At 42.4% G+C, this 26037-nt stretch overlaps 1 protein-coding gene across 2 annotated transcripts in view; it reads right to left on the reverse strand.

The window, feature by feature from the left end:
• Positions 1-26037, reverse strand: part of PCNX2 (pecanex 2) — a 292933-nt gene that overhangs the window by 204992 nt on the left and 61904 nt on the right. For both annotated transcript variants that reach the window (XM_025284518.3, XM_044942027.2), the window contains 4 exons: positions 25151-25296; positions 14860-15013; positions 14741-14773; positions 2081-2252 (listed from right to left, as the gene is read on the reverse strand). In XM_025284518.3, coding sequence (XP_025140303.3) covers positions 2081-2252; positions 14741-14773; positions 14860-15013; positions 25151-25296 — 505 coding nt within the window. The remainder of the gene's footprint in view (positions 1-2080; positions 2253-14740; positions 14774-14859; positions 15014-25150; positions 25297-26037) is intronic.

Below are 26037 nucleotides of genomic sequence, written 5' to 3' on the forward strand. Positions count from 1 at the left end.
TCTGCCTACCGAGGCTCTGACATCTTCACTGTAGCTGATCTCAGGAGGAAGAGGAGTGAGCTAATTTATGGGAAGGTAGAAGGGACTTAAAGTCCTTCTTATTGTGTGTGTGTGTGTGTTGTGATGGAATTTCAAATAATATAAAAAAGTAAAGTGAAAAACACCAGAGTAGAAAAAAAAGCAGAGTAGAAGTAAAGATTCTTGGGCAACAGGACACTGTATGTGTATACGCTTAGTTGCTCAGTCGTGTCCGACTCTTTGGGACCCCATAGACTGTAGCCTGCCAGACTCCTCTGTTCATGGAATTTCCCAGGCAAGAATTTTGGAGTGGGTTGCCATCTTCTCCTTCAAGGGAGCTTCCCAACCCAGGTACTGAATCTGAGTCTTCTGAATCGTGGGCAGGTTCTTTACCACCGAACTACCTGGGAAGTGACCAAGAGGACCCCGACTAGGGGTTTAATCATGGGATCAGCGCCTATGTTTCTCCCAACTTGTTTCTGTTTCCTGTTAGAACACAGAGACTCTCTGAAACATGGTCCCAACACTCAGCTCCTCACATGACATAGCAGGAATCGAGGTGCTGAAGATGCAGACAAAGGTGGGCTCGTGCAGTGGTCCCAGTGGAGGGGAGTGAACAGTCTGCTACCGAAACAGTAGGAAGAGGGATGCGAGATGGCAGCTGGGAAAGTGAGCCCGAGGCTGGAATGTCTACTGTGGTTTTCACCTATAAGAAGCACAAAGAGACGTCATATCTGGGGGTCCTCCTGAGTCCCACTGGAGAGACTCCGAGAGTTGTCATAGGATCAGAGAATGATGATGTAGGACCTATGGCTTTGACAATCTCCTCGAGTAAAACTTCCAGCTGGCAAGTAACAGATCCAGGAAGCAGAGCCTCTGGTAGCTGCCCTTTATCAACTCATCTGGTCAATGTGATCAGATAATCACAAATGAGCACATGTGTGATCCTCTGGGTGATTCTCAGAGCATTGGCAGTCAAGTCTTCAGAGTTACAGGTCCACAATGGGGAAGCCTCTTTGCATAATAAAGATAATAATAGCTAATACCTGGTCCCAGAGACTCTTCTATATGTTGAAACATACTAACACATCTAAAGCTTGCAACAATCTCTGAGGTGTGTACTATTTTTATCATCAAACTACAGTTGAATTTTGCTCAAGGTCATACAAGTAAGAAAGAAGCAGAGCTGGAATTCAAATAGCCAGCCATCTGGCTCCAGAGCTGGGGCCCTACACCATTATCACATGAAGGTCACCTTTGATGGAGCATTTTCCATCAAACACTGCCTGGACCTTCAGGCAAGTGAAGCCCACCAGTGAAAAGCTAGGCGACTAGCACATCCAGGACTCCATGCGGACTGAGAACCATGTCCGCTCATGCATTTCCAGAGCATCTGTGCCATGTGGATGAGTCTGTGACCACCATCTTGAGGGCAAGAATCACCCCCATCCCGGAGCCCCACTGACGCCCCACACCAGGCACCCTAGCCACCTGTCTTCAGATATTAAGTGCTGCAGCTCCCTAATCATGAGTGTCAACATCCTCTAGAACAGTCTCCAACCCCCAGGTCATGGACTGATGCTGATTAGGAACTGGACCACACAGCGGGAGGTGAGTGGCGCGTGAGAAACCAAAGCTTCATCTGCATTTACAGCCACTCCCCATCACTCACATTACTGTCTGACCTCCGCCTCCTGTCAGATCAGTGGCCACATTAGATAGTCATAGGAGCACAAACCCTACTGCGCTTGAATCATCACCAAACCACCCCCACCCCCGGCCCTCGCAACCCCTGGTCGGTGGAAAAATTGTCTTCCATAAAATGAGCCCCTGGTTTCAAAAAGGTTGTGGATCTCTGCTTTAGAATAAGTCCATTGTTGGATGCTGTGGGCTCTGGCTCCCAGAGAGTCTACTGAAAGCATGCAAACCAAAAGGAACATGCACATCTCTTGATCCAATAAGCAAGTAAGAAAGTTTCTCCAAGGAGGGATTCAGAAAATCAAGGGGAGAAGTACCCTCCCGTCTCTGTGACCTTTCCCACAATCCGCCCAAATGAACTCACCTATTAAGAGGTCCCTAGCCCATTGGAGGGACCCTGGAGAGAAGAGCTTCAGACCATACACAATGTAAGTGGGAGGGTGCCTGGCTTTGGCCCCTGTATCAAGAAGCAAAATAAGGCCACACAGCACACAAAAATAGATTGGTCTGCTGTATGTTATGATTTGGTTGTGTCCCTAGAAAACAAACATAATTTCTGAATGGCACCTTTACTTTTGATTCAGTGACAGAAAGCTCATACTCAGTCATTTATACCATATTATACAAGTTGCACCATATAACACATTCTCCCCCTCCCCCATTATAACACATTCTCCCCCTCCCCCATTATAATTCAGACACACAAAACACCAAGGGAAAAAAGAAAACCCCGATGCTTACTCTGTTTAAGAAGACTGAGAATATCAAAATGAGTGTTATCCTTCTCAGACTCAACAAGATTTACCTGAAAATTTAATTACCAGCCTTGGATGAAACCGAGATCTAATTCAATGCTTCCCCCACAGCAAAACTTCTATTTGTGTTGTTCATCTCAAGTGCAAAACTAATTTAAACCACTGTTTGCTCTACATGGTCTAATTTGAGCTCCATTATTAACAAGAAATAGAATTATAACTTGGCTTCAATTTTCTTATGTCTTAGAAAGCAAGACAATTCAGGTGCAACGTTTATATCTGCAGAGTCTGCATAAAATGCCTTAGTACCAAACAGCGGTATAATCCAATTTTTAAACATTTGCTATTTATATGCATTTTCCTCTGAGGAGGACCGAAAACGTAACAGATTTCATCTGAGGCCTCAAAATATTGTTACGAAGAGAGCAGACACATTTTTATTCTTCTCTTGGAATGGACAGAAAAATTAGGGAAAAGGTGTAACATCAACTTTCCAGGGCAAAAGCCAATGAAGAATCTACATCTCACAAATCAATGCACAATTCATAAAGCAACTTCCCAGGGCAAAAGCCAATGAAGAATTTACATCTCACAAATTAATGCACAATTCCTAAGGTTCAAAAAACCAACAAAAATGAATTACGGAGAGAATATTCTTTGCAATTCATGAACTATTTTGAGTATAAAAAGTCAAGATGAAAGTGATATGAGTTCAGATATGAATTTTTAAAGTCACTGCCTTGAACATATTATATTTAGAAATGCAATTTAAATTGCTCTGCTTCTATAATAGAAATAGTCCTATTCTGAGGCCATCATTTAATGGGAAAGAAAACACAGCCTGTCCATGGGGGCTGGCTATGTTTGGCCCTGAGTCTGGGCTTAGTCTTAAAGGAATATTTGCACTCTTATGAAATTTCCTTTTAAATCCAACTAGGTCATAGATTAATGGGAAAGGGAATACTTCTTCTGCATTTGAAAAAAAAAATTGAAACTAAAGTCTAAGTGAAATCTTAATGCATTTCTTATCAAGTTAATATCAAAATAAATTGCTTGGTATAGACAGCCACTTAGTATACAAATACACAAGCATATAGATAGATATATAGATAGATAAGTAGATCTTTCCTCAAACTGATATCATTTTAGAAATATAATTAAATACCTACTTCCCACTTGCCCTGATTCTTTTACTAAAAGGTTAAAAGTTCTGCCAGGAATTGAAAGTCTTTGGTTTCAAACAAATTTAAGATATCATCTTGGATCTGCCACATCAAGCTTTATTTATTGGGTCTGGGAGTGCTTTCTTTGTACCTATAATTTAAGACTCAAACTTTAAACCTCCCTTTGTTTTCTTTTTATTTTATTTTTTAACTTTACAATATCGTATTGGTTTTGCCATATATCGAAATGAATCCACCACAGGTATACATATGTTCCCCATCCTGAACCCTCCTCCCTCCTCCCTCCCCATTCCATCCCTCTGGGTCGTCCCAGTGCACCAGCCCCAAGCATCTAGTATCGTGCATCGAACCTGGACTGGCAACTCCTTTCATATATGATATTATACATATTTCAATGCCATTCTCCCAAATCATCCCACCCTCTCCCTCTCCCACATAGTCCAAAAGACTGTTCTATACATCAGTGTCTCTTTTGCTGTCTCGTTTACAGGGTTATTGCTACCCTTCCCTGAATGTCATGCTACCTTTTGGGTCCCCGAACAATTCTAAGCGAATCGCTAATACATGGCATGTAAGTCACTTTTATTTGCCTTGATCCCTAAGAACACCCATTAATAAAATTTCTCTGCTCCAGTTACTTCTTTCATATAGGATTCAATCAGAAAAACCTCCAAGGATTGATTTTTTTTCAATATAAAAATTTCATTTGCTCCTCCAGGTGAAGTCTGAACAGTCTTTTAAAACTTATCCAAGTGTTTCCCATTCAAGTGTTTTTAACCTTAAAATACCCTAGGGGGCACTGCTGATTTCTGCTGGGGGGCATCTTGGAGGCTGCTTCACAAAATCTGCTCTGTACATGCATTTAGCTCTCCCAGGAGCCCCACCTACTCATACAATTTCTCGGCCTTTGCTCTGGTTGCAGGGCAAGTAAAGGATAAAGTAAGAGAATCTATTGAAACCTGGAGGTCCCCATCTGGAGAGCAAGGGTCCTTGTGACTAACAGACCAGATCATTCTAATTGTCCTCTTGCCAAGAGGGGGGCTGCTCCAACGCGTCACACTTGCTGTTGATAGATAGGTAGATAATAGGAAGGTAAGCAGATAGATACATGGATGAACGGATAGATAGATAAGTAGATTAAATAGACAGACACATAGATATGGATAGATAGACAGACATAGAAAGATAGACGGTTCAGCTCAGTTCAGTTCAGTCGCTCAGTGGTGTCTGACTCTTTGCAACTCCATGGACTGCAGCACGCCTGGCTTGCCTGTCCATCACCAACCCCCAGAGTTTACTCAAACTCATGTCCATTGAGTCGGTGATGTCATCCAACCATCTCATCCTCTGTCATCCGCTTCTCCTCCCACCTTCAATCTTTTCCAGCATCAGGGTCTTTTCAAATGAGTCAGTTCTTTGCATCAGCTAGCCAACGTATTGGTGGCTCAGAGGTTAAAGCATCTGCCTGCAAGGCAGGAGACGTGGGTTTGATCCCTGGGTTGGGAAGATCCCCTGGAGAAGGAAATGGCAAGCCACTCCAGTATTCTTGCCTGGAGAATCCCATGGACCGTGGAGCCTGGTGGGCTACAGTCCATGGGGTTGGAAGAGTCGGACACGACTGAGCGACTTCACTCATTCACTCAGCCAAAGTATTGGAGCTTCAGCTTCAACATCAGTCCTTCCAATGAATATTCAGGACTGATTTCCTTTAGGATGGACTGGTTGGATCTCCCTGCAGTCCAAGGAACTCTCAAGAGTCTTCTCCAACACCACAGTTCAAAAGCATCAATCCTTTCGTGCTCAGCTTTCTTTAGAGTCCAACTCTCACATCCATACATGACCACTGGAAAAACCATAGCTTTCACTAAACAGGCCTTTGTCAGCAAAGTGATATCTCTGCTTTTCAATATGCTGTCTAGGTTGGTCATAGCTTTTCTTCCAAGGAGAAGCATCTTTTCAGGCTGCAGTCATCATCTGCAGTGATTTTGGAGCCCCCCCCAAAATAAAGTCTGTCACTTTTTCCACTGTTTCCCCATCTATTTCCCATGAAGTGATGGGACCAGATGCCATGATCTTTGTTTTCTGAATGTTGATCCTTTAAGCCAACTTTTTCACTCTCCTCTTTCACTTTCATCAAGAGGCTCTTTAGTTCTTCTTCACTTTCTGCCATAAGGGTGATGTCATCAATATATCTGAGGTTATTGATATTTTTCCTGGAAATCTTGATTCCAGCCTGTGCTTCACCCAGACCAGCATTTGTCATGATGTACTCTGCATATAAGTTAAATAAGCAGGGTGGCAATATACAGCCTTGATGTACTCCTTTTCCTATTTGGAACCAGTCTGTTGTTCCATGTCCAGTTCTAACTATTGCTTCCTGACCTACATATAGATTCTCAAGAGGCAGGTCAGGTGGTCTGGTATTCCCATGTCTTTCAGAATTTTCCACAGTTTGTGGTGATCCACACAGTCAAAGGCTTTGGCATAGTCAATAAAGCAGAAATAGATGCTTTTCTGGAACTCTCTTGCTTTTTTGATAGTCCAACAGATGTTGGCAATTTGATCTCTGGTTCCTCTGCTTTTTCTAAATCCAGCTTGAACACCTGGAAGTTCACGGTTCATGTATTGCTGAAGCCTGGCTTGGAGAATTTTGAGCATTCCTTTACTAGCATGTGAGATGAGTGCAATTGTGCAGTAGTTTGAGCATTCTTTGGCATTGCCTTTCTTTGGGATTGGAATGAAAACTGACCTTTTCCAGTCCTGTGGCCACTGTTGAGTTTTCCAAATTTTCTGGCATATTGAGTGCAGCACTTTCACAGCATCATATTTCAGGATTCGAAATAGCTCCACTGGAATTCCATCACCTCTACTAGCTTTGTTTGTAGTGATGCTTCCTAAGACCCACTTGACTTTGCATTCCAGAATGTCTGGCCCTAGGTGAGTGATCATACCATCGTGATTATCTGGGTCGTGAAGATCTTTTTTGTATAGTTCTTCTGTGTATTCTTGCCACTTCTTCTTAATATCTTCTGCTTCTGTTAGGTCCATACGATTTCTGTCCTTTATTGAGACCATCTTTGAATGAAATGTTCCCTTGGTATCTCATTTTCTTGAAGAGATCTCTAGTCTTTCCCATTCTATTGTTTTCCTCTATTACTTTGCATTGACCACTGAGGAAGGCTTTCTTAATCTCTCCTTGCTAGTCTTTGGAACTCTGCATTCAAATGGGTATATCTTTCTTTTTGTCCCTTGCTTTTCACTTCCCTTCTTTTCACAGCTATTTGTAAGGCCTCCTCAGACAGCCATTTTTCTTTTTTGCATTTCTTTTCCATGGGGATGGTCTTGATCCCTGTCTCCTGTACAATGTCACGGACCTCATTCCATAGTTCATCAGGCACTCTGTCTATCAGAACTAGTCCCTTGAATCTATTTCTCACTTCCACTGTATAATCATAAGGGATTTGATTTAGGTCATACCTGAATGGTCTAGTGGTTTTCCCTATTTTCTTTGATTTAAGTCTGAATTTGGCAATAAGAAGTTCATGATATGAGCCACAGTCAGGTCCCGGTCTTGTTTTTGCTGACTGTATAGAGCTTCTCCATCTTTGGCTGTAAAGAATATAATCAATCTGATTTTGGTGTTGACCATCTGGTGATGTCCATGTGTAGAGTCTTCTCTTGTGTTGTTGGAAGAAGGTGTTTGCTATGACCAGTGCACTCTCTTGGCAAAACTCTATTAGCCTTTGCCCTGCTTCATTCTCTACTCCAAGACCAAATTTGCCTGTTACTCCAGGTGTTTCTTGACCTCCTACTTTTACATTCCAGTCCCCTATAATGAAAAGGAAATCTTTTTCGAGTGTTAGTCCTAGAAGGTCTTGTAGGTCTTCATAGAACCATTCAACCTCAGTTTCTTCAGTATCTTCAGCATTAGAAGATAGAGAACAGGGAGATAGATGATGGATGGATAGATATAGAGGATAGATAGATGATAGCTAGATAGGGAGATGGAGAGATAGATAGGCAGACAGATAGTTAAAGATAAATGATAGAGAGATAGAGATGACAGAGGATGGATAGATAGATGGATAGATGTAGAAGATAGAATGATAGATGATAGGTGGATAGTGATATGGAGAGATAGATGATAGAAAGAAAAAGATAAAAGGAGTTGGTTATAAGGAAGACAGAGTGTTTGAACCCAGCATTACTGAACCGAGGCTGTCAGCAGCCAGGCCACGCCAGCCCCATCCCATCTCCGCTGGTACCCATGTCAGCTCCAGGCTTCCTGCAGATCTCTGCTTCTCAGCCCAGAGGGCAGAAAACAGTTGCCTGCCACCTACTGAGCCTGCACATGTTCCTGTTTGGCGGAACACAGGGCAGCTGTTTTTGAGAAGCTGCTGTACAGCAGCAATGGCTGACATTTATCCTGTTTCCCTGTGCCTCAGGCCCTGTCCTACCTACTTGAAATGGAACCAACCACAGAGTTAATCCACCTGAAGAAGTCCTACTATTATTCTCATTTTGCCAAGGGCAAACTGAGGCATGAAGAAGAAATTAGCCCCAGACTTCACAGACAGAAGACAGGGTGCCTGAGCCAAGATTTGAACCCCGCTGCTGGCCACCTGGCTGCCTGGTCACTACCCACTGGCTCACCAAACCTACCCAGATGGTCCCTGTATTTGGCCCTGGATCCTTCCAGGCCCAACACTCAACCTCACTTGGCTCGAGTTCATTCATAATCATCATTCTTTAAACACACAATGTGAATGTTACACATGTGAAGTAAACACAGAGTGTGGGGAAAAGCATTCATAGTAACATTTCCTGGAAGGTGTTGACTCTTCCTGAAAGGACTCAGGAGCGTGAAAAGGGCTCCTTCTGGAGAGTAGAAAAATAACTACCTGCTCTGTCCAGCCCTTCTGCAATATGATGTTTACCTATGTAGAACTCTGTTAACTATAAGGGTTGGTTGTTTTTATAGTTTCTTAGGATGAGAAAAGGGGCTTCCAGGGTGACTCAATGGTAAAGAATCTGCCTGCAATGCAGGAGATGCAGGTGCAATCCCTGGGTTGGGAAGATCCCCTGAAGGAGGGGATGGCAACCCACTCCAGCACACTTGACTGGAGGATCCCATGGACAGAGGAGCCTGTCAGGTTACAGTCCATAGGGTCACAAAGAGTTGGACATGACTAAAGCAACTTAGCACACACGATGGTATAGAATAGTTTATTTAAATATAATTTTTTGGTAGCTGTTGATTAGTTCTGTTTCACTTAAGACTTAGCAATTCATCTATTTAGAACTTTTGAATTGAAGTGTTTTTTTATAAATTTATTTTAATTGGAGGTTATTTACAATATTGTATGGTTGAAGTTTTTTTTTGAAATTTTCTTTTTTTTAATTTTATTTTTTAACTTTACAATATTGTATTGGTTGAAGTTTTAATTTAAAATTTTTTAAGTTGAAATATAGCTGACTTACAATATTGTGTTAGTTTCAGATGTGCAGCACAGTGATTTGTTTGGGGGTTTTTTTAATTAACATAGATTATATTCCATTATAGATATATGAGATATTCAATATAGTTCCCTGTGCTATAGAGTAAATGTTTGTTGCTTATCTATTTTATGTGCAGTAGTTTGTATCCCTTAATCCTAAATTCCTAATTTATCCCCCTCGCTCTCTCCCTTTGGTAACCAGAAGTATAGTTTCTATGTCTGTGAGTCTGTTTCTGAGTTGTATATAGATTCATTTGTACTAAATTTTAGATTCCACATATAAGTGCTATTGTATAGTATTTGTCTTTCACTGTTTGACTTATTTCACTAAATGTAACATTATCTGACTTCCCAGGTGATGCTAATGGTAAAGATCCAGCCTGCCAATGCAGGAGATGTAAGAGACACGAGTTTGATCCCTGGGTCAGGAAGACGCCCTGGAGGAGGGCATGGCAACCCACTTCAGTATTCTTGCCTGGAGAATCCCATGGACAGAGGAGCCTGGTGGGCTACAGTCCATGGGGTTGCAAACAGTAGGACACAACTGAAGGAACTTAGCACGCACCCAATATTATCTAGGTCTGTCCACGTTGCTGCAAATGGCCATACTTCTCTTTTATGGTTGAGCAGTATTCCATTGTTTAGATATACCACATCTTCTTAATCCAATTGTCTACTGAAAGGCACTTGGGCTGCTTCCATGTCTTGGCTACTGTGAATAGTGCTACTATGAACGTTGGGTGCATATATCTTTTCAAATTGGTTTTTTTTTTTTTTTTTCAGATGTATACTGAAAAAGTTTAACTATACTCTTTGGTTCCCTTTCTGTGTGGAGCAAAAGAAGATGACCTGGGGATGGGTGTCCAACTGTCCTAAGGAAGCAGACCCTAGTAAAACGCTAGCCAACAAGTATTCTATGACCCACACTTGGTGGCATATATACACAATGGGGTATTACTCAATCAGACAAAGAATGAAATAAAGTCATTTGCTGCAAAATGGATGGACCTAGAGACTGTCATACTAAGTGAAGTAAGTCAGACAAATATCATATTCTATCACCTATATTGATGCTTTTGAACTGTGGTGTTGGAGAAGACTCTTGAGAGTCCCTTGGACTGCAAGGAGATCCAACCAGTCCATTCTGAGGGAGATCAGCCCTGGGATTTCTTTGGAAGGAATGATGCTAAAGCTGAAACTCCAGTACTTTGGCCACCTCATGCGAAGAGTTGACTCATTGGAAAAGACTCTGATGCTGGGAGGGATTGGGGGCAGGAGGAGAAGGGGACAACAGAGGATGAGATGGCTAGATGGCATCACTGACTCGATGGACATGAGTCTGGGTGAACTCCAGGGGTTGGTGATGGACAGGGAGGCCTGGCATGCTGTGATGCATGGGGTCGCAAAGAGTCAGACACAACTGAGCGACTGATCTGATCTGATCTGATCACCTATATGTGGAACCTAAAAAATGATACAAATAGACTTTTTTAAAAAACAGAAACAGACTTACAGACATAGGAAACAAATTTATGGTTACCAAAGGGAAAAGATGGGGGAGGGAGAGATAAATCAGGAGTTTGGGATTAACAGATATACACTGTTATATACAAAATAGATACCAACAAGGACCTATTGTAGAGCACAGGGAGCTATACTCCATATCTTGAATAACCTATAATGGAAAAGAAACTGAAAAAGAATAGATATATGTGTATGTATAACCAAATCACTTTGCTGGACACCAGAAACTAATACAACACTGTAAATCAACTCTGCCGCAATTTTTTTAAAAAAAATTAATAAAATTTTAAAACATCATTCCTCTGATAAACAGTGCCTTTACCAGGTGGTCATCATCAAAAGTGGTAAGTCATGTTGATAGTACATACCCTCAAAATGGTGTGGGGAAAATGACACTTGAATTCTGTGGTCTTCCTCCCCAAAATCCATAACCCCAGTCCAATCATCAGATGAGCACCAAATAAAGCTCAAGGAACAGTCTATAAAATTCCTGACCAATGCTCCTTGAAGCTGTCCAGATCACCAAAATCAAGGAAAGCCTGAGAAACTGTCACAGCAGAGAGGAGCTTTAGGAGAGAGGATGATTGAATACCATGTGGTGTCCTGGATGCGATCCTCAAACCAATAAACAAAAAGATAATAGGAAAAAGCTATGGAAATCTAAGTGAAACATGAACTTCAGTTAACAGTGATGTATCCACCTGGGTTCAGTAGTTGTGGCAAATGAAACATATGGATGTATGAGGTTAATAATAAGGGAACTAGGTGTGGGGCTTGTGAAATTTCTGTACACTCAGCCTTCTGTATCTGCAAAGCAGAAGGAGAAAGGAAAGAATCATTTCCAGGGGACTTAACATTCCAGGTCCTGTGCTGGGAACATTATATACATTGTCCAAGTCACTCATTACCAGCACTAACTGAGGTTGTCATTATGACCCCTACTTTACTCACAGAAAAACTGTTAGCATTTGGCAAGTGCTCCCGCAGTGCCAGATTCTATGCGGTGCCCTGGATGTGCATTATCTTGCTTCCCTCACAATATCCTATTTTAATATTTCATCTTTTACAGATGACAAACCTGAGACTCAGAGTAGTCACTCGACCAAGAGGCCATAGTGTGTACAGGGAGAGGCTGAATTCAAATCCCCAAACCTGCACGCTTCCCATTACCCTGTGTTTCTCAGGTGTGACCTGAGATCACGTCCTCCGTCAGCACCTGGGTGGTGTATTTAGAATGCAGGTTCCCAGGTGCTGTCCCAGCCACCCCAACTCAGGGTCCCAGCAGGTGCTGGGAAAGGCCCCTGACTCCAGCTCCATGCTGAGGATCCCAGTCTTTTGATGCCTTTCAGATATCCCACCAGATTTTACTTTCTGGGTTATCATTGGTGGATATTATTGATTGTGTGTGCGTGCTAAGTCGTTTCAGTCATATGTGACTGAACCTATGGATGGTAGCCCACCAGGCTCCTCTGTATGGGATTCTCCAGGTAAGAATACTACAGTGGGTAGCCACTTCCTTCTCCAGGGGATCTTCCCGACCCAGGGATCGAACCTACATCTCTTATGTCTCCTGCATTGGCAAACAGGTTCTTTACCCCTAGCGCCACCTGGGAAATCCACTGTTGGTTGGACAAGTCTATAAGTCTGTAAGTAAGGAACAGCTTCATCACCCATAGCTAAATTACCAGTCTCTGATCCTCCAACTGATTCCAGAAGTTACCCTCACCCTCAGTTTTTAAGCTCTCCTAGACTTGTTTTCTTTTACAATCAGAAGCATTTTTTTTTCAAGCCCAGGGTTGATGGTACCATATCTACTAGCATGCCAGTGCTAATTCTGCAACTCTATCTGAAACACACAGTGTTATGCAAAAAAAAAAAAAAATCATTATGCTATCTTCTGGTTTTAACAACTTGCTCAAAATTTGCCACCTCTGTGCTCCTGGAAGGAAACACAGAAGAAAAACCAATCACTCGAAGAACAAGAATTGACTGCATTTTTGAACAGCCACTCCCTGGGAATGAACAAAGTAATACAGTTTTGAACAGCACTTCAGTGGCAACTGGATAGGAGGGGAGTTTGGGGGAGAATGGATACATGTATATGCATGGTTAAATCCCTTTGCTATCCACCTGAAACTATCACAGCATTGTTAATCAGCTATACTCCAATCCAAAATAAAAAAAAAAAATTTTTTTTTAAGCACTTTGTTTTATCTGACAGCCACTGATGAATGAATCTTAGCCAGGGCTGGTGGCAGGCACAGAACCATCTCTCTGCCAGACTGGACTGACCTTTCTGAGGTTTTCTTATCTCTAAACAGTAAGTTAGTCTTCTAACTTACACATTGCAAGAGGAAATATTTTATACCTACCATGTTTTCTTTCCTCACCATAATAGTTAGAAATGCTAACTCAAATCAGGGCTAATCTACTTAGCAATCTGTGTAAGCATATTAATTACTACAATAAACAGACTTCAATGTCTGACTGTGACTTCCGATGACAGTAAGAGGAGTCACTGTTTCCTATCTCACTGTGACATGCTTGTTCAGATAAAGGAAGAGCAGCTGGGTATAGCCCTCTAGGAACTGGATCAATGCAGACACTGCGACTCCAACTTAGAACCGTGACCTAGGGGTCCTACAAACGGTCATTACAAATCCACAGGGGGGATAACAGCTGTTCTCACCATTCACCTCTGGTAGTATCATTCGTGAGAGCACATGCAGGAAATGAATGTTTAATAGCCTATTACACCCCTTCCCCGGGTCACCCAGAAAGACAGTGACCCAAGCGCTGTCACTAGGAAGCAGGGCTTATTTACAGCAGCAGGAGGATGGCAGTGTCGCATCGGGGGTGGGCTGGGACAGAACATCACAGGGCTGAGCATCTCGGCTCACACCACCTAGCCCAGATTCTTGACAATAATCACAACAATACATCTGTGATACCCTAATTACACTGTTTCTCCTTATCTTGACATTCAGACGCTGGGACAAAAGAAGATGTATTCCATGTAAACCAATTATGGGGAACAGAGGAATTTAACAAGATAGCAACGTATGCCAGGTGAGCAGCCAATTATAAGCTTTTCTTAATTACTATGAGCTAAATATGAGCTATCACAGACTTGAGATCACTCCTAAATCCTGGATATGAATTTCTTTTTTAAAGCACAATAGCGGGAAGGTCAAGTTTTCTTTCATCGGATGGGATTTTCAGGGACTCACAGGAGTTTACCGTAACAGAGGAAGGAAGGTTTCTCAAAGAGCTGGGACATCCACCAAGCAGTGGTTTTGGTGCAAAGGCACGTGGCTGGGGTCCCAGTAGGGACAGTGCCAGACCTGGACCCACCACCCCGCAGGGGAGCGTGCCCCCTGGTCAGTGGATGCTACAGTGCTTCTGAGCTCAGGGAGGGATGCCAGAGCACCAAGAGACTGGTACTGGGGAGGCCAGAGTTTCAGTTATAAATAAGCCCCCAAATGATGAGATAAAAGGTGACGATACACTTGAAAGTGTGGGACAGGAAGAGATCAGCTTCATGTAAAAAGAATAATGATTTGTGCTTACATAACCAATGTTTCCAATAACAGCTACCATCTATGAAGCAATTTCTATATACCAGACACTGTTTTAAGCCCGTGAGTTGGATTAATTCACTCCCCATAGGCATTTCTACTATCCTTATTCACACACAGGGAAACTGAGGTATGGAGAGTTCACTTTTCATTCAGGGTCCAACATTCAGACACAGGAACCAGGAAACCAACACAGGTAGCCTGACTGCAGACTCTGCTGATTTCCCCACCGACCGCAACATCTTTCCTGAGATGAGTTCAATGAGATGGAAAAGGCCCTCCACACACTCTTGGTCCCCATCCTGGCCCCTCCCCACCACCATTCCCATCACAGCCTCAGATCTCCCCTGAACTTGACCACATGCATTAATACTTCCATTTTACATTCAGTATATACGTATATTGCTATATACATTTGAATTGGTTTTGGCCATTCCCCATCTTCAATGCAAGCAGACCAGACAAGCCTGTTAGTGGACACTTACGTGGATTGGCGAGGCAGGGTCAGGCTGAACGCTCTAGAACACAAATCAGAAGTGTCTGGGTCATCATCTCATGATTTCAAGGCTACATTAGTGATGGTAAGAATTAGATGTGGTCTTGCCTTTAACAGGGAATACTGGCAGCTGGCCATGATGAGGCAGAAGAGGAGCGCCCATATGTCTTTGCAAAAGCCTTGGTTCAATGTCAGAAATCCAAGCAGGGAAACCAGGATAATGAGTAAAACCGCCAGCACATTTTCCTTGACATCTTCAGTTCTGAGCAAAATAAACAAATAAAAACCATATTGAAACTCCATCTAAAAATTTTAGTTTATCTACTTAAAAAATAATTGTAATATATAGTGGAACTATACATAATCTTGTTGTGTCTTTTCCTAGTCTCCTATAAATGTGTTGTCACACTTTCATAATTTTAAAAAATTAAAATTAAAAAAACAAAGGGAATAAAAGGTAAAGCTGTCTGTTTTTATCCAGAGAATACGTGCGTGCTTCTAAAATGACTGACAGCAGAGAGGACCTATCTCAAGCTTTTATGTTTGGTAACAAGATTTTACAGTTTCTTTCTTTCTTGCATTATTACTGCATTCTACATTTTTTTTAAAGCCATATTTAACTCCCATTTTCTGTTATTGAAACAAGTGAAATATAATCCCTTTGGGTGTCCCTGGCCATTAAACCAGGTTTACTGGGAGAAGACTGTTAATTATTCCATCCACCACAGTGAAATGTGTTTCCGAAAAGGAGCTTCACTGACTCCACTAAGTGAAGGAAGGGGGTACATTACACTTAACTAAAGCAGGCAATCCCTTCCACATACAGTCACAGTGGCCAGAATTTGCTGCTCCGTTTCAGAGGCCAGGAGAGCTCCGGCCAGAGAGCTGTCCATGCAGTGGGTCTGACCCCAGTGTGTCGCTGGGTGATCTCTCCGGAGATGCCACGTGAGAGGTGTGGGGCAGAGAGATGAGCTCATCCAGACGTGGGGTGTTATCATCGGGTATGCAAAGGGACAAGAAAGGGAGTGTCAAGATGCTGATATAAAGGGGCTAAAGGCAGGATCATGGGAGAGGCAACGAGGGCTGCTAGTGGGAGGAAGTGGATACATCAAAGTGCAAGAGGGGATGTGGAGACCATGGAGGTAGGGGGAAAGCAAATTCCCTGGTGACTCAGACGGTTAAGAGTCTGCCTGCAGTGCAGGAGCCCCGGGTTCAATCACTGGGTCAGGAAGATCCCCCAGAGAAGGAAATGGCAACCCACTCCAGTATTCTTGCCTGGAGAATCCCATGGACAGAGGAGCCTGAAGGGCTATGGTCCATAGGGTTGCAAAGAGTTGGACAGGACTGAAGCCATTTAGCACATAGAGGGGATGTGAAGAACGAACTGAGGCTGGGACTATGACATCAGAGGTGGAAGGCTTCTATGAGAGAAGGAGATGCAGGGTGGAGTTACAGGAGGGAACAGTTGAAAGGGAGGATGGTGTGGACCCCAAGGTCAAGAGTTTAGATGGACTAATCACTAGAATTCTGAGTGAAGTGAAGTCGCTCAGTCGTGTCCAACTCTTTGCGACCCCATGGACTGTAGCCTACAAGGCTCCTCCATCCATGGGATTTTCCAGGCAAGAATACTGGAGTGGGTTGCCATTTCCTTCTCCAGGAGATCTTCCTGACCCAGGGATTGAACCCAGGTCTCCCGCATTGCAGAAGGATTCTTTACCAGCTGAGCCACAAGGGAAACCAAGAATATTGGAGAGGGTGGCCTATCCCTTCTCCAGCGGATCTTCCCGACCCAGGAATCAAACCAGGATCTCCTGCATTACAGGTGGATTCTCTACCAGCTGAGCTATCTTATATTGCCTATTTTTTTCCATGTACCTATTGGTCTTTCCCATTAAATTATGATCATTTTCAGACAGGAACAGTTGGCTACTTCATCCTTGGCATGCTCAGGCACTCCTGAATGTCTTTCTTTAATTAATGGATTTTATTTTTAAAGCAGCTTTATTTTTTTTGAGTTTTTTTAATGTGAACCATTTTTTAAGTCTTTATTGAATTTGTTACACTATTGCTTCTGTTCTTTATGTTTGGGGTTTTTTGGCCATGAGGTACGTAGGATCTTAGCTCCTCAACCAAGAATCACATCCCTATACCCTTCCTTTGAAGGTGAATTCTTAATCACTGAACTCCTATGGAAGTCCCTAGAGCAGTTTTAGATTCATGACAAAATTGAGGAGAAAGTGTTAAGAGTTCCTACATAGCTCCTCCCTCCAAATATACACCCACCTTCCCCCACCATCAACATCTCCCACTAGAGTGCTACATGTGTTTTAACTGATGAAGCAACACTGATAAATCATTATCAACTAAAGTCCATAGTCTACATGATGGTTGCTTCCTGGTGATGTACATTCTATGGGTTTAAACAATGCTGTAATGATACATATCCACCATTATTGTATTATGCAGAGTCTTTTCACTGCCCGAAAAATCCTCTGTGCTCTGCCTATTCATCCATCCTCTCTAACCCCTGGTAACCGCTCATCTTTTACTGTCTCCATAGATCTGCCTTGTCCAGATTCCATAATGAAATCATACAGTGCACAGCCTTTTCCGGTTAGCTTCTTTGCTTAGTAATACACATCAAAGGCCCTCTGTGCCTTTGCATGGCTTGATAGCTCTTTTCTTTCTACTGCTCAGTAATACTGACATACCACAATTTGTTTATCCATCACCTATGAAAAGACAGTTACTTCCAAGTTTTGGCAATTATGAATAAAGCATCTATAAATGCAGGTTTTTGTGTGGAAATAAGGAGCATGATTGGTAGGTCAAACTGTACTACTAGTGTGTTTAATTTGTAAGAAATTGCTGAGCTGTCTTCCAAAGTGGCTGTACCATTTTGCAATCCCACCAGCAATGACATGAGTCCTGCTGCCCCACACCCTTGCTGGCATTTGCTATTATCAGTGTTTTGGATTGGGCCTTTCTAAAAGGGGGCCTCCCTGATAGCTCAGTTGGTAAAGAATCCACCTGCAATGCAGGAGATCCCGGTTCAATTCCTGGGTCGGGAAGATCCAGTGGAGAAGGGATAGGCTGCCCGCTCCAGTATTCTTGGGCTTCCCTTATGGTTCAGCTGGTAAGGAACCTGGCTGCAATGCAGGAGACCTGGGTTCGATCCCTGCATTGGGAAGATTCCCCTGGAGAAGGGAAAGGCTACCCACTTCAGTATTCTGGCCTAGTCCATGGGGTTGCAAAGAGTCAGACACGAGTCAATGACATTCATTTTCTAATAGGTGTGTGGTGGCATCTCATCATTGTTTTAATTCATAATTTCCTAATGATATACAATGTGGAGCATCTTCTCAAACATTTATTTGCCATCTGAATATCTTCTCTAGTGAGGAATCTGTTCATATTTTTTCCCATTTTTTAATCAGGCAACCAAGAGGTATAAAAGTACAGAAATGTAAAGAACTTAGATATTAAGATCTCATGTTGAAAACTTTTTTAAAAACTGGGGGAAGGACAATAAATATTTGGTGAAAAGAGAAATTTAAGTATTTTTTATTCTTTACTATGTACTTTTTATAGGGCTAAATATATTTGTTTATGCAGTTCAGGTCTATAATTATGTATTCTTTAGTTTGCTCATAACATTTTGAAGTTATCTAAGACTATCTAAAAGCTTAGGAAATAAAACAAAAATTTCAATTAAAAAAAACTTTTTCTATTTGGAGAGAAAAAATAAAGTTCCTAAAAAGTAATTTTTCCCAGGTCCGCCTCCACCAGGACTCCATTCCTCCACCTCCCCACCATCACTCCCCTCCCACGGTTCCTCATAAATATTGGGTGAAGAAGTTTGCTCACTGGGTAGGGGGTGTCATGATTAAGGCTATACTTTAGAAAGATTTATCTTGCACAGGTTAACAAGACGCACTAGAGGGGAAAGGATAAACAGTACTCCCAGAGAGAAGTAACCAGAGCCTGAGAAAGTGACACACCTGGGAAATTAGAGGGGACGTGTGACTTTCAGACACAAAACAGAACAGGGCAGAAAAGACTCTGATTGGATGGATTATGCACCCTAAGAGAGTGAAAGAATAAAGATGACATTAAGCTTTCAATCTGGGGGGAAAGGCTCATAATGGCAGAAACTGGGAAGGAGTTTGCTAAGGGAAGCTGATGCATTTGTTCATGTAACATAAGTGCTGCGAATACATCAGTGAATGAAACTCATAAAGTCTCCTTTCCAGTGGGCAGAGACATAAAATAAATAATACACACAGAGTAAGAACATGATAGACTATTTGAAGAGCATTCGTGCAATGGAAAAATGAAAAGAACAAGCTGAGAGGAGTTATGAATGTGTGGACAGAGACCTGATGGATTTTATACAGGAAGGTCAGGCTAAGTCTCTCTAAGAAAAACCATTTGAAAGACAAAAGGGCCAACTGTGCAGTTATCTGCGGGAAGAGCGCACCAGGAGGAGGGAACAGCCAGGGCAAAGGTCTTCAGGCTGGAAGAGGGCCTGGTGTGGTGACCAACAGGAAGACCAAGAGGCGCCCAACACTCTGTTGTGTTAAGAATAGTACACCGGGAGACACGGGGGAACGTAGATTGGTGCACCCACTACAGAGAACAGCAGGGAGGTTCCTTAAAAAACTGAAAATAGAGCTGTCGTACGATCCAGCAATCCCATTCCTGGGCATATATCCAGAGAAAACCATAATTCAAAAAGATGCTTGCATCTGTGCTCACAGCAGCACTATTTACAGTAGACAGGACGTGGGAGCAACCTAAATGCCCACTGAGAGATGAAAGGATAAAAAAGATGCGATATATATAAAGTGGAATACTACTCAGCCACAAAAGGAATGAAGTAATGCCATATGCAGCAACATGGATGGACCATGAGAGTATCATACTAAGTGCAGTAAGTCAGACAGAGAGATAAGTATTATATGATATCACATATGTGAAATCTAAAATACAGCACAAATGAACTTACCTACAAAAGAGAAGCAAACTCATACACGGAAAACAGACCGGTGGTTGCCAAGGGGGAGTGGGGCGGGGGAGGGATGGATTGGGAGTTTGGGATCAGCAGATGCAAGCTATTTTATATAGGACAGACAGACACCAAGGTCCTACTGTACAGCACAGGCAACTTTGGCCAATATCTTGTGACAAGCCATAATGGAAAAGAATATACATAGATAACTGAAACACTTTGCCCTACAGCAGAAATTAATGCAACACTGTAAATCAACTATTACTTCAATACAATTTTGAAAAAGAATAGTGTCCAGGGAGTATGGGTGTAAGCAGTTGATGCTCTTACAGTAACCCAGATGGGAGATGAAAGCAGCTCAAACAAAGGTGGCCACATTAAAGGTGGAAACCACAGTAGATACATTTGAAGGAGCAGTAAACATGATCTACGAGAAACTGAACGCGGGAGTGAAAGGAAAGAAGAGTTAAGGATTATGCCAAGATTTTTAACGAAAAGCTGGGAGGATAAGGTGGTCATCAGCTGAGGTGGGGGAGACCACAGGTGGAGCAGACCTGGGATGAGGTAGAGATGAAGAGCTCAGTTTCAACTCTGATTATGAGATGTCAACCCCATAATTAGATACACAAGTAAAGAACTCAGGCAACAGGTCCAGCGTGGAGACAGAAATTGAGGGTCACTGGCAGATTAGTGGGATTTAAAGCCATGAGACTAAATGTGATCACTAGAGAAAAGCGGGTAGAAAGAGAAAGGGCTGAGCAGCTCCTGGAACACCAACATGAAGAGGTCACCTGCAACGGGACCAGGAAGGAGCTACCGACAGAGCAGAAGGAAAACCAAGAGAGGGCTGAGCCCTGGAAACAAGAGAAGAGAGTGAACCAAGAATGAGAGTCCAGGGACATGACTGACAGGATCAACCACGACCTGGACCGGGGCAGGCTCCACGCGGCCCTGAGGTCAGAAGACTGAATGCAAAGGGGTTATGAGAAAATGGGAGGAGAGAAACTGGAAAAAAAATAACACGCAATGCTTCAAGGAGGTCTGCTGCAAGGAAACCTGGAGAAACGGGACAGCAGCTGGGGGAACGTGGTCCAGAGGATTTGTAAGGATGGGAGACATGACAGCACATCCTCACGATGATGACGATGGCTAGATTGCCCCTGCTTGTCACATGCCTAGCTCCCTGCTGTATTTCAGATCTGTGCGTTTCCTCCCCGGATAAGGCTTCTGTCGTCACCTGTCCTGACATCTGTGTCCTCTTCCCCTAGTTCCTCTATCTCAGGCCTTCAGGCGTGTCTTCCACGGCACCCAGGACCATATGCTGCCTTAGCCCACTTCCCCCAGTGGAGTCAGGCTTCCTGAGCACAGGGGCTGTATGTCTGTTTCATTCATTGCTCTATACCCAGGGCTCCTTACAGAGCCTAGAGTGGATAGGTGTTTTGATTTTAAGAGTTGAATGAACAAATAAATGAATGAAATGATGCTTAGATGGACAGCTTTTTGTTTTAGATGCTAACCTGATAAACTGGTGAAAGAAAAAGAAAACCTAGGTGTTTTGCAAGGTGAGGGAACAGCAGAAGAGAAAGGAAGAGAAAATGATAAAAGAGAGACAAGTCTAAAAATATCTAAGCAGACTGGACGGCAAACTGAAGGCAAACGGGAGAGGTTGTGATCATAGGGACCCAGAACGCTACCATGATCAGAGGATAAGGAAACACATTCAAGGAAGATGAGTCTGAGTCCCAGAGAAAAGTTGAAAAACATCAAACAGAAGTCCCAACCTGGGGGAGTTCAGGGCAGCAATTAGTCTGATTTCAACTGCCTGTTATTCACCAAATTCTTCCAGTTTCTGCCAACACTTATAAGTTTGTTTTCTATTATATATGTGTTTACCAAGCTTTCATTTGGTAAATTCAAGTTCTCTCATCCATGTGACTTTAGATACTCCCAATGAATATCCAGGGTGATTTATGTATACATTTTCAAATAAAAAAACAGCTCCGGTCGTCAAAAACGTAAAACTTATCATGTGAATCCGTGTTTTCTTAAACAGACCTTTCAGATCATCAGTGAACTAACCAGGTGAGCTAAGGAGGGTGCTGTGCCCCAGGCCACGCTGGGGTGGTGACTTCTCACACCTGAGCATCTGTGTTTTCACAAAGCTCCCAGGCGGCTCTGTGTGCTGAGTGCTGCTCGATGGTCCTTGGGCGGGGCTGCTCTCCCCACACAAAGGTCCCAGGCTGCTCGGGTTTTCTAGGTCAGTGTTCTGGGTTTTCCTGCCTCCTTCCTCACTGTCAGCTGGGAGTCATGGCGTCCCTTCCTCCCCTCTTCATTGACTGCCAACTAGAAAACCAGATCACCAAGCTTGCGGGTGGACGACTGAAAGTAGGATTAGATGGGCTCTGGAGAAAGGGTGATCTCTCCTTTCTAAGGGCCTAAGTTTCAGTGTCTGCATTTGACAACACCTACTTTGGCCAGAAAGGAAACTGGTGGGCTACAGTCCACAGGGTCACAGAGAGTCAGACATGGCTAAAGTGACTTAGCACACACACAGCACACACACTTTGGCTACAATCATTTATTTCATTTAAAATTTTTTTCTTCTTTCTGGGTTCTGGGCCACATTCCAAGTAATAACATGAGCAAGTGTTCAGTCACGTCGGACTCTGCGACCCCACGGACTGTAGCCTGCCAGGCTCCTCTGTCCTTGGGATTCTCCAGGTAAGAATACTGGAGTGGGTTGCCATTTTCTTCTCCAGGGAATCTTCCCAACAACTAATATTTAAAGAATTATTTCTATCATTAATTTGGTTTGATCCTCACATCCCCCCTGTGATTTGGTTTGTTGGGGTTTTTCCATAACATCTTACTGACTTTTTGGCCAACCCAATAGATTACCCCCATTTAACAGGAGACTGAGGGCAGTGGTAAAGAACCCACCTACCAATGCACAGGTTCCATCCCTGGGTCAGGAAGATCCCCTGGAGAAGGGAATGGCAACCCACTCTGGTATTCCTGGTGGAGAATCCCATGGACAGAGGAGCCTGGCAGGCTACAGTCCATGGGGTCACAAAGAGTGGGACATGACTTAGCACATAACTTGCAAGAGAGGTGATTAAAATGATTTAATACTATAACCTTCACAAGATGATAATCATCTTTCTCATCATCTTTTTTTAGATCTTCACTGGATTTTCAGCTAATTTTCATCAGTGAGTGGATTTTAAAATAACAAGCCCAGAAATCCATAGAAATATTTGTATTTAATATGAAGGGTTAAGGCAAGTTAGTTCAACTTCTGTTAATTTCTTTTTAAATGAATATTTCAAAAACACTTCTCACCTAACAGACTGTATTATCTTGAATTATTTTAGTCAAGTATGAAGTCTTCGTCTGAAGTGTGTGCCCCTGGGGTAACATAGTGTTGTTAGAAAAACCATTCTAACTCCCTTCCCTGACTTGTGGGTCCTGAAATTTGCTGTTGTAATTTTGCATGACTATAGTTTTTCAGTATGTGATCACACCATGTAAGACATTATGATAACAAGTAGTCACTGGGGGACCCACAACAGCCAGGCAGGCAACCAGCCTCCCCACTACCCCGCTGACTGGCATTTAACTGTGAAACTCCTGTGTTTTCTGATGACACCATTAGTAATAGAATCCGAATCTCCAAACCCACAACCTGTGAAATCACAATTCGTTGTTGTTGTCGTTTAGTCGTTAAGTCATATCCGACTCTCTTGTGACCCCAGGGACTGTAGCCCACCAGGCTCCTCTGTTCATGGGATTTCCCAGGCAAGACTACTGGAGTTGGGTTGCCATTTCCTTCTCGGGATTTTCCCGACCCAGGGATCAAAACCACATCTCCTGTATGAGCAGGTGGGTTCTTAATGACTGAGCCACCAAGGAAGCCCCCACAATCTATCTGCTCATATACTGATGTATATCCTGGTTCCTTTTAGTTTCTAATGATTATAAATACAGATATTAAAAACATTCATATGCAGTATTTATGTGGATGTTTTCAAATCAGGTAGGTAGTTACCTAGGAGTACAAATGATGAATTATATGGTAAAACTGTTTACTTTAGAAAACTGCCATCCTGTTTTTCAAATTAGCTGTACCATTCTGTTCTTCCACCAGCGATGAAAAAAGGGGTTTTTTGTCCCACATTCTTTCCAGCATTTGCTATTGTCAGTTTTGTTTGATTAAACATTCTTATAGTGTACAGTGATATCTCATCATTGCTTAAATTTGCAAATCTCTAGTGATATAAAATGATAGGCCTATTTTTATCAACTTGTTTGCCATTTGGATGTCTTCTTAGATGAGGGTTCTCTTCAGATCTTTAGTCCATATTTTAAAATTAGGTTGTTTTCTTATTATTGAGCTTTAAGTAGTCTTTGTATATCTTGGATATATATCTGATGTGTGCTTTGTAAATTTTTAATTTTTTTAAGTCTTTATTGAATCTGTCACAAGATTGCTTCTGTGTTTTTGTTGTTGTTGTTGTATGTTTTGGTTTTTTGGCCACAAGGTATATAGGATCTTAGCTCCCCAACCAGGGATCAAACCTATACCCCCCACATTGCAAGGTGAAGTCGCAACCACTGGACCACCAGGGAAGTCTCATAAATAATTTTTTCTGTCAATGACTTGTCTTTTCATTCTTTTATACTGTCTTTTTGCAGAATAAAGGTTTAAATTTTAATAAAAATATTATTTAAAAAAAGATCACAATCTGGTCTTCTGTATACCCCGAGGGGGATGGAAATGGGAAGTCCCTTCTTTGGTCCCCAACTCCATCAGGCCTTACTCAACCTGACCCCTGCCACCCACCTCCACCTCCCCACCCAGTACCCTCAGCTCCAACCCCACAGCACTGCATCTTGAGAAATAGTGGTGAGAAAGAGTAATAGGATTAAAAGGAAAGACTAGCATCCAAAGTATAGGATAGAGTATTTAGAACCCAAGTCCTGAAAGGAAAGGGTGAGACATCACTCCTTCCCCCTCCATGTCCCTCCTCCCCTCCCCACGCCACATCCACACACCCAAGCTCTGCCCTCAACATGGCAGCTGCAGGCTCGCCTACAAAAACTGGCAAAAGATGAGCAGACCCAGGCATAATATTGTCCCCAAACCTTAAGACTAAACCATGCTACCAAACTCTCCTAGTTCCCATTTTAACTGCTCAATGACAATTTCTTCATTTGTCGGGATCTCACTGCTTTGACTCTGGGTTTGCAGCACAAAAAGTGGACACCTTGGAAAAGCCCCAGAGAATTTCAGCCTGAGGCCAAACTGCTTATTACCAGCAAGCCAGCGCACACTGCCATGCCCCACTTGTGTCTTTCCCCAGCACATGTGCGTGCCTGGAGGCTTACCTATCAAGTAACGCCAGCAAGGTAAGGCGATCATACCAGACTTTAATCCACTTGCCAGGGAAAATGATAAACTTGTAAAACTGCTCTCGGTTAAACTTTCCTTGTGTGGAGGAACAGGATGAATCTTCCAGATCCTGACTCAGATGCTTTTAGATATGGAAATAAAAAACAGAGAGAGGGTTTCACGTAGACGTGTTATTGTCAGGAAAATAAGCCTCCTGATTTAAAAGTACCAAAAGCAGATGTTTAAATTCTGAAATGGAAACCAACAGAGTCCATTAAAAAAATGGGCACCCTAACAAAAGGACAATGATCAACAGAAAAGGTCTTTTCTTCCCAGCTTTATTTTTTGTACTATTATTGATTTACAATGTTATGTGAGTTTCAGTTGTACAGCAAAGTGGTTTAGTTATACATATACACATATTCATTCTTTTCTGTATTCTTTTCCCTTATAGGTTATCACAAAATACCAAGTATAGTTCTCTATGCTATACAGTAGATCCTTGTTGCAGAAAAGGTCTTTTTTACCAATACATTTCAATTTCATTATAATGTGACATTAAAATTATGCTACTCATATCAAAATACTACTGTTAGGCCAGGAAACTGCCATGAAAGTAATTATTATGAAAGATCAGAATTCAACAAAAGGCCTTAAATGACATAATTTTTGAAAGGTATGTTATTTAATGTAATGCTGAGATAAATATTTAAATTCTTTTTAAGTAAAAAGATTTTCATCCACAGTACACAGGTCTTCAGTGAAGCCCAATATAAGACCTGAAATATTTATCAGAAAAAAAAAATTAAACCAATAAAACAGAAACAGGTGGAGGAATTTAATCTCAGATTTAAAACATTTTCACCCCAAATTCATCTCTGAT

The sequence above is a fragment of the Bubalus bubalis genome, chromosome 4, assembly GCF_019923935.1.
Source record: "Bubalus bubalis isolate 160015118507 breed Murrah chromosome 4, NDDB_SH_1, whole genome shotgun sequence".
In the NCBI taxonomy this organism is placed as follows: domain Eukaryota; kingdom Metazoa; phylum Chordata; class Mammalia; order Artiodactyla; family Bovidae; genus Bubalus; species Bubalus bubalis.